Source organism: Mandrillus leucophaeus, unplaced genomic scaffold (genome assembly GCF_000951045.1).
Source record: "Mandrillus leucophaeus isolate KB7577 unplaced genomic scaffold, Mleu.le_1.0 Scaffold245, whole genome shotgun sequence".
NCBI lineage: Eukaryota > Metazoa > Chordata > Mammalia > Primates > Cercopithecidae > Mandrillus > Mandrillus leucophaeus.
Window position 1 is genome coordinate 1,150,372 of NW_012102532.1, and position 9,025 is coordinate 1,159,396.

Below are 9,025 nucleotides of genomic sequence, written 5' to 3' on the forward strand. Positions count from 1 at the left end.
ACCTCTGCTTCCCAGGTTCAAGTGATTTGCTTGCCTCAGCCTCCTGAGTAGCTGGGATTACAGGCACGCGCCACCACGCCTGGCTGGGTTTCACCATGTTGGCCAGGCTGGTCTTGAACTCCTGACCTTGCGATCCATCCACCTCGGCCTCCCAAAGGGCTGGGATTATAGGCGTGAACCACCATGCCCCACTCCATTTCTTTATGTTCCTTTGCAAGGCTCCGTGGAATGTGTGCGTTCACAAATATCCTTTAGGGATCATGAAGGGTAAAACTGTGTGATCTCCTGGATTGGAGCTTGTAGGTACATCTGAATTTTCTGCCCTCTACAGAGGTGAAAGAGATTATACTTTAAGCAGAATCTCCCTGCCTTTTAGATAGCTAAGGTGGCCCATGGGGCAAGCCAGCAATGTCTTGTGGTATCTGTACCTCTTGGCCTAAAGGCTTAGGGTTGGGCCGCTTGCTCAGTTCTCTGACAAGCGTAATAGTATTCCTTTGTGACTCTGTTCTCCCAGTGGGAGACTCTGATGGTTTCCTTCTAACAGGTTTCACTGAAAACAGATCCTGCAAAAGTTCCAGGTGCCTATACTGGAAACTTGGAGATCCTGCTTCCCAGACCACAGCTGTGGGGAACTTGGGGTGGAGCAGAGAAGTTTCTGTATTCAGCTGCCCAGGCAGAGGAGAATGGGGTCTCCACAGCCTGAAGAATGAAGACACGACAGAATAAAGACTCGGTGAGTTAAAATGAGAGATGTGAAAGATGAGGGGCGGGGCAGGCAAGCTAGGAGGAAGGGTCTAGAGAAGAACAAATAATGTGCACCATAAAGTTAGCTGCAGTGTAAAGAACAGTGTTACCTATCTCCTTCCTCCTCCTGCAGATGTCAATGAGGAGTGGACGGAAGAAAGAGGCCCCTGGGCCCCGGGAAGAACTGAGATCGAGGGGCCGGGCCTCCCCTGGAGGGGTCAGCACGTCCAGCAGTGATGGCAAAGCTGAGAAGTCCAGGCAGACAGCCAAGGTATTCTGTCCTCAGGTCCTCCCACAGGATGCCCAGGCACTGGGGCTGAGGGGGTGTGTGTGTTGTCGGGGGAACTTCCTGTTTGGCAGAGGCTAACGGTGAAGCTTGGGAGGTAGGGAAAAGACAGGAATTTTCTTTCTCTCTAACAGAAGGCCCGAGTAGAGGAAGCCTCCACCCCAAAGGTCAACAAGCAGGGTCGGAGTGAAGAGATCTCAGAGAGTGAAAGTGAGGAGACCAATGCACCAAAAAAGACCAAAACTGAGGTGGGAGACCCTTGTCGCCATCCTGACCCATCTTATGATCATTCTTTTCTCAGATTTCCTTATGCTCACTATTCTTAGCTGGATCTCTCCTGGGACATAAGAGAAAGGCCAGATCATAGTGCTTATGAGAGCAGTTCTGTCTATAATATGCCAGAGAGAGTCTTAGAACTTTGACAGACCACCAGATGACCTGGCAGGGCCAAAGGGGACCAGAAGAGTTGGGGGATTCTAGTCTCTGGGTGAGAAGTCTTAGTGGGAGGAACAAATAAATCTTAAGGAAAATGCAGAAGTGGTCTTTCTTTTTTATTGTTTTTTTTGGTTTGTTTTTGAGACAGAGTTTCGTTCTGTCACCCAGGCTGGAGTACAGTGGCACAATCTCAGCTCATTGCAACCTCCGTCTTCTGGGTTGAAGCAGTTGTGCCTCAGCCTCCCGAGTAGCTGGGATTATAGGCATGAGCCACCACGCCCGGCTAATTTTTGTACTTTTAGTAGAGATAGGGTTTCACCATGTTGGCCAGGCTGGTTTGGAACTCCTGGCCTCAAGTGATCCTCCTGCTTCAGCCTCCCAAAGTGCTGGGATTACAGGTGTGAGCCTCTGTGCCCGGCCAGAAGTGGTCTAAGAACCAAGGGCTTGGGGGATGGAGGATGGTTAAAGTGGTGGTTATGAGATGGTGGAAGACAGGGATTTGGAGTCAGCTGTGGGTAGAGACAAGGTGCTTGAGATGGATCCTTGAGGAAGGAATAGGGTTTTATAGGAGGGAAACAAGACTGGCTGCTAAGGAGCAGCCAAGAATGTGGGGAAAGTGGGAAATCCCCAGATGGCAAGAGGTACTCACCACATCACAGTACAACAGTGTGCTGTGAGGGGAAATGATTTTATGCAAGACAGGCCCTAAATCTCAGGGAAGCAGGAAAGGAAAAGAGAAAAAATGAGGCTTCCCTTTTCTACAGCAGGAACTCCCTCGGCCACAGTCTCCCTCTGATCTGGATAGCTTGGATGGGCGGAGCCTTAATGATGATGGCAGCAGCGACCCTAGGGATATTGACCAGGACAACCGAAGCACGTCCCCCAGCATCTACAGCCCTGGAAGTGTGGAGAATGACTCCGACTCATCTTCTGGCCTGTCCCAGGGCCCAGCCCGCCCCTACCACCCACCTCCACTCTTTCCTCCTTCCCCTCCACCGCCAGACAGCACCCCTCGACAGCCAGAGGCTAGCTTTGAACCCCATCCTTCTGTGACACCCGCTGGATATCATGCTCCCATGGAGCCCCCCACATCTCGAATGTTCCAGGCTCCTCCTGGGGCCCCTCCCCCTCACCCACAGCTCTATCCTGGGGGCGCTGGTGGAGGAGTTTTGTCTGGACCCCCAGTGGGTCCCAAGGGGGGAGGGGCTGCCTCATCAGTGGGGGGCCCTAATGGGGGTAAGCAGCACCCCCCACCCACTACTCCCATTTCAGTATCAAGCTCTGGGGCTAGTGGTGCTCCCCCAGCTAAGCCACCTAACACTCCAGTGGGTGGTGGGAACCTACCTTCTGCTCCACCACCAGCCAACTTCCCCCATGTGACCCCGAACCTGCCTCCCCCACCTGCCCTGAGACCCCTCAACAATGCATCAGCCTCTCCCCCTGGCCTGGGGGCCCAACCACTACCTGGGCATCTGCCCTCTCCCCATGCCATGGGGCAGGGTATGGGTGGACTTCCTCCTGGCCCAGAGAAGGGCCCGACTCTGGCTCCTTCACCCCACTCTCTGCCTCCTGCTTCCTCTTCTGCCCCAGCACCCCCCATGAGGTTTCCTTATTCATCCTCTAGTAGTAGCTCTGCAGCAGCCTCCTCTTCCAGTTCTTCCTCCTCTTCCTCTGCCTCCCCCTACCCAGCTTCCCAGGCATTGCCCAGTTACCCCCACTCTTTCCCTCCCCCAACAAGCCTCTCTGTCTCCAATCAGCCCCCCAAGTATACTCAGCCTTCTCTCCCATCCCAGGCTGTGTGGAGCCAGGGTCCCCCACCACCTCCTCCCTATGGCCGCCTCTTAGCCAACAGCAATGCCCATCCAGGCCCCTTCCCGCCATCTACTGGGGCCCAGTCCACTGCCCACCCACCAGCCTCAACACATCACCATCACCACCAGCAACAGCAGCAGCAGCAGCAGCAGCAGCATCACGGAAGCTCTGGGCCCCCTCCTGGAGCATTTCCCCACCCCCTGGAGGGCGGCAGCTCCCACCACGCACACCCTTATGCCATGTCTCCCTCCCTGGGGTCTCTGAGGCCCTACCCACCAGGGCCAACACACCTGCCCCCACCTCACAGCCAGGTGTCCTACAGCCAAGCAGGCCCCAATGGCCCTCCAGTCTCTTCTTCTTCCAACTCTTCCTCTTCCACTTCTCAAGCGTCCTTCCCATGTTCACACCCTTCCCCCTCCCAGGGACCTCAGGGGACGCCCTACCCTTTCCCACCGGTGCCTACGGTCACCACCTCTTCGGCTACCCTTTCCACGGTCATTGCCACCGTGGCTTCCTCGCCAGCAGGCTACAAAACGGCCTCCCCACCTGGGCCCCCACCGTACGGAAAGAGAGCCCCGTCCCCGGGGGCCTACAAGGCAGCCACCCCACCCGGATACAAGCCCGGGTCTCCTCCCAACTTCCGAACGGGGACCCCACCGGGCTATAGAGGAACCTCGCCACCCGCAGGCCCAGGGACCTTCAAGCCGGGCTCGCCCACCGTGGGACCTGGGCCCCTGCCACCTGCGGGGCCCTCAGGCCTGCCATCTCTGCCACCACCACCCGCGGCCCCTGCCTCAGGGCCGCCCCTGAGCGCCACGCAGATCAAGCAGGAGCCGGCTGAGGAGTATGAGACCCCCGAGAGCCCAGTTCCGCCAGCCCGCAGCCCCTCGCCCCCTCCCAAGGTGGTAGATGTGCCCAGCCATGCCAGTCAGTCTGCCAGGTGAGCGGCCAGGTGGGGCGGAGGTGGGCCTGGAAGGGGGACGACAAGGCGGCGACGGAGAGGGAGTAGCAGGGAGGGGCCCTGCGCTGGTGTAGTGTTTTAGAAAAGCACGCCCCTCTCCTCCGTCCATGCCTAGCAGCCAGTGAGGCCCGCAGCAGCTCAGCCTGCAGGGGTGGTTTTTAGGCGGGGGCTACAAGCAGTCGCCGGGGCCGCGGCTCCGCGGGCTCCATCCGGCATCTCGCACCGGCTGAGCGCGTGCTGCTTCCACGCCTGGCAGGTTCAACAAACACCTGGATCGCGGCTTCAACTCGTGCGCGCGCAGCGACCTGTACTTCGTGCCACTGGAGGGCTCCAAACTGGCCAAGAAGCGGGCCGACCTGGTGGAGAAGGTGCGGCGCGAGGCGGAGCAGCGCGCGCGCGAAGAAAAGGAGCGGGAGCGCGAGCGGGAACGCGAGAAGGAGCGCGAGCGCGAGAAGGAGCGCGAGCTTGAACGCAGCGTGGTAAGTGCGTCACTGCCTGCGCCACCGCCTTCTTTGCCTCCTCTCTTAGCCGCGCTGCGGGGCTGGGGCTGGGGCTGGGGCTGGGCTTGGGGCTGGGGCTGGGGCTGGGGCTGGGGCTTGTGCTAGGTGGGCGGGCGAATCAAGTCGCCACCTGTCGGAGGGGAGGTACCACTGCAGCCCAGGAAATGGAGCCGAAAAGGATTTCAGCGACAGCAGTCTGCATTCCTGGGTTGGGAGAAGGCCTGCTCAGATGGGACTACCTGTGGATCCCAAGAAGGGCAGATATTCGGGAGGGGGGGGGTCGCAGTTAAGTTCCAGGTGGGCAGAGTTTCAGTGAGGTGAGGCATTTTGGCATTCAGCTGTGGAAACAAATGGGCAGCTTGAAACCAGCCACCTCTTCTCATAACTGCCGCTTTGACTCCACTTTTCCCTGTACCCCACAGAAGTTGGCTCAGGAGGGCCGTGCTCCGGTGGAATGCCCATCTCTGGGCCCAGTGCCCCATCGCCCTCCATTTGAACCGGGCAGTGCGGTGGCTACAGTGCCCCCCTACCTGGGTCCTGACACTCCAGCCTTGCGCACTCTCAGTGAATATGCCCGGCCTCATGTCATGTCTCCTGGCAATCGCAACCATCCATTCTACGTGCCCCTGGGGGCAGTGGACCCGGGGCTCCTGGGGTACAATGTCCCGGCCCTGTACAGCAGTGATCCTGCTGCCCGGGAGAGGGAACGGGAAGCCCGTGAACGAGACCTCCGTGACCGCCTCAAGCCTGGCTTCGAGGTGAAGCCTAGTGAGCTGGAACCCCTACATGGGGTCCCTGGGCCGGGCTTGGATCCCTTTCCCCGACATGGGGGCCTGGCTCTGCAGCCTGGCCCACCTGGCCTGCACCCTTTCCCCTTTCATCCGAGCCTGGGGCCCCTAGATCGAGAACGTCTAGCACTGGCAGCTGGGCCAGCCCTGCGGCCTGACATGTCCTATGCTGAGCGGCTGGCAGCTGAGAGGCAGCACGCAGAAAGGGTGGCGGCCCTGGGCAATGACCCGCTGGCCCGGCTGCAGATGCTCAATGTGACTCCCCATCACCACCAGCACTCCCACATCCACTCGCACCTGCACCTGCACCAGCAAGATGCTATCCATGCAGGTGAGACCCCCTCCTTCCTCTCCCTGGCCCTTTGGGGCCACCTTCCCCCATCATGACTGGGCTCTTTTGTTCTTCTGGCTGAGACTTTCCTCCCCTGGCCTGGCATGAACTTTTCCTGAGATTGCTGCCCTCAACTTTGCCTCCCTGACGTTCTCTCAGCCTTGTCTCCTCATGGCCTTGCCTGGCCACAGAGCCTGTATTCCCCACACCCCAGTCCTCTCCATAGTCTAGTATCCTACCCATGACAGGCCCAGGTGGGAGCCTTTGAAGGACACAGCTTTCTATCCTCACAGCCCCATTCTCCCAAGCCCTTCACAAACATATCTTCTTATTTATTTTTTTGAGACATAGTCTCGCTCTGCCACCCAGCCTGGAGTGTAGTGGTGCAGTCACAGCTCACTGCAGCCTCAACTTCCTGGGCTCAAGTGATCCTCCTACCTCAGTCTCCAGAGTAGCTGGGATTATAGGCGTGTGTCACCACACCTGGCTAATTTTTGTAGTTTTGGTAGAGATGGGGTTTTGTCATATTGGCCAGGCTGGTCTCAAATTCCTGAGTTCAAAGCAATCCACCCACCTTGGCCTCCCAAAGTCCTGAGATTACAGACGTGAGCCACCGTGCCCAGTCCGCAAACCTATTTTCTGATTTCTCTGGATTCAACTCTTATTTTTTGCCATTTTCTCCTTTTCTCACAGTGGGAGGTCTTTCATGTTCTTCCCCATCTCTAGATCTGTAACTTCCTAGAAGGGGCCCTGTAGCTTTGGGTTTGGGTGTCATAGGCAATAATGAGCTTTACTTACTATCCTTTCACCATTTTGTTTTTGAGACGGAGTCTCGCCCTGTCGCCAAGCTGGAGTGCAGTGGCGCGATCTCAGCTTACTGCAACCTCTGCCTCCCGGGTTCAAACGATTCTTCTGCCTCAGCAGGCACTGCCTGCCTGAGTTGCTGGGACTACAGGCGTGTGCCACCAAATACAGCTAATTTTTGTATTTTTAATAGAGACAGAGTTTCACCATGTTGGCCAGGATAGTCTCGATCTCTTGACCTTGTGATCCGCCCACCTTGGCCTCCCAAAGTGCTGGGATTACAAGCGTGAGCCACTGCACCCGCTTGCTTTTTTTTTTTTTTTTTTTTTTTTTTTTTTTGAGACGAAGTTTCACTCTATCACCCAGGCTGGAGTGCAGTGGTGCAATTTAGGCTCACTGCAACCTCCACCTCCCAGGTTCAAGCAATTCTCCTGCCTCAGCCTCCTGAGTAGCTGGGATCGTGTGCCACCATGCCTGGCTAATTTTTTTGTATTTTTAGTAGAGACAGGGTTTCACCATGTTGGCCAGGCTGGTCTTGAACTCCTGACCTCAGGTGATCCGCCTGCCTCAGCCTCCCAAAGTGCTGGGATTATAGGCTTGAGCCACCGCACCTGGCCTCTTCCTGTCTTATTTCCTAAACTTCTATCTTCCACCTCCTTCAAGCAGTCTACCTCTCCCTCTCCTTCCCCTCAGACCCTTCTGATGACTAATTTCCTGTCCTCTGTCATCCATATGTCCCTCCTCCAGTAGGGCTCAGCCTGTCCACCCCCCCGCCCCCCACAGACCTCTAGTTCTTCCATTCTGCCTTTGTTCCACTTTGGAGCGTCTTGTGTTTGTCCAACTCAATTCCCAGTCTTGGATCCCTTCACCCAAATGCATGGTTTTCTCTAAACCTGCCTTCTGGTGACACCTTCCTCTTCTCTGCTTTCCAGCCTCTGCCTCAGTGCACCCTCTCATCGACCCCCTGGCCTCAGGGTCTCACCTTACTCGGATCCCCTACCCAGCTGGAACTCTCCCTAACCCCCTGCTTCCTCACCCTCTGCACGAGAACGAAGTTCTTCGTCACCAGCTCTTTGGTAAGGATGGAAGTTGGGGTAGGCAAGCTGTAATGAGAAAAGGGCAGAAAGGAGGTATTTAGGTGGGGGGATGGGCCTAGTTGGGCTTGAGGAGGAATGAGGAGATGCCTAGAGGAGCTGGGCATGGGCATGGGAATAGGAGAGCTGAACCTCTGCCCAAGAGAAGCACAAGTTTTAGTGTCAGCCTAAGAGGTTTGAATCCCAATTCCACTCTACCACTGGCAACTTACAGAACTGGCTGTGTTACCTAACTTTTTAGTTCATTACCTCTGTATGTAAAGGAGCTGGCTATCCCCTGGTCCAGAGCAGGTGCTTGTTATCCATTGGTCATGTGACCCTTGCCCTTCCTGCTCACAGCTGCCCCTTACCGGGACCTGCCGGCCTCCCTTTCTGCCCCAATGTCAGCAGCTCATCAGCTGCAGGCCATGCACGCACAGTCAGCTGAGCTGCAGCGCTTGGCGCTGGAACAGCAGCAGTGGCTGCATGCCCATCACCCGCTGCACAGTGTGCCGCTGCCTGCCCAGGAGGACTATTACAGGTACCCCAGGGGGACATGGGCTCAGCGAGCCTGGGAGGGGCTGTGGGCATGGAACAGCTGGGCACTGTGCTCCTGGGGGAGGGAACCCCTCCTCTCCCAACCCCTTTGGTAAGGGGGCAAGGTCAGGGTTGGTCTCAAGTCTCTTACCTCTCTGCTATGCACTGCCCCTTCCCTAGTCACCTGAAGAAGGAGAGCGACAAGCCACTGTAGAACCTGCGATCAAGAGAGCACCACGGCTCCTACATTGGACCTTGGAGCATCCCCACCCTCCCCCCACCCCACCCTTGGCCTGCCACCCAGAGCCAAGAGGGTGCTGCTCAGTTGCAGGGCCTCCGCAGCTGGACAGAGAGTGGGGGAGGGAGGGACAGACAGAAGGCCAAGGTCTGGTGTGGTGTGCAGAGGTGGGGAGGAGGCGAGGATGGGGACAGAAAGCGCACAGAATCTTGGACCAGGTCTCTCTTCCTTGTCCCCCCTGCTTTTCTTCTCCCCCATGCCCAAGCCCCGTGGCCGCCGCCCCTCCCCTGCCCCGTTGGTGTGATTATTTCATCTGTTAGATGTGGCTGTTTTGCGTAGCATCGTGTGCCACCCCTGCCCCTCCCTGATCCCTGTGTGCGCGCCCCCTTTGCAATGTATGCCCCTTGCCCCTTCCCCACATTAATAATTTATATATATAAATATCTATATGACGCTCTTAAAAAACATCCCAACCAAAACCAACCAAACAAAAACATCCTCACAACTCCCCAGGAA

The 9,025-nt window shown here is 56.9% G+C and overlaps 1 protein-coding gene across 3 annotated transcripts; it reads left to right on the forward strand.

Moving 5' to 3' along the window:
- The first annotated feature begins 534 nt into the window (after positions 1 to 534).
- Positions 535 to 9,025, forward strand: ATN1 (atrophin 1). Of its 3 annotated transcripts, none has more exons than XM_011983045.1 (9): positions 535 to 733; positions 878 to 1,015; positions 1,165 to 1,278; positions 2,230 to 4,217; positions 4,495 to 4,717; positions 5,161 to 5,857; positions 7,594 to 7,737; positions 8,095 to 8,275; positions 8,452 to 9,025. In XM_011983045.1, exons 1-9 carry the CDS (start codon positions 707 to 709, stop codon positions 8,483 to 8,485), a joined length of 3,546 nt encoding a protein of 1,181 aa, XP_011838435.1. In that variant the 5' UTR covers positions 535 to 706; the 3' UTR covers positions 8,486 to 9,025. The 3 variants fall into 3 exon arrangements, with proteins under 3 accessions (XP_011838435.1, XP_011838436.1, XP_011838434.1); XM_011983046.1 differs by having other exon boundaries at positions 536 to 733; positions 2,233 to 4,217; XM_011983044.1 differs by having other exon boundaries at positions 536 to 733; positions 2,233 to 4,217; positions 8,095 to 9,025.

Bases quoted from the DNA above. Each gene is read 5' to 3' on its own strand.
- ATN1 (XM_011983044.1), top strand. From the start codon at position 707: ATGAAGACACGACAGAATAAAGACTCG. The intron at 1,016-1,164 runs GTATTCTGTCCT...TCTCTCTAACAG, and splicing joins AGTCCAGGCAGACAGCCAAG to AAGGCCCGAGTAGAGGAAGC. The intron at 4,718-5,160 runs GTAAGTGCGTCA...TGTACCCCACAG, and splicing joins GCGAGCTTGAACGCAGCGTG to AAGTTGGCTCAGGAGGGCCG.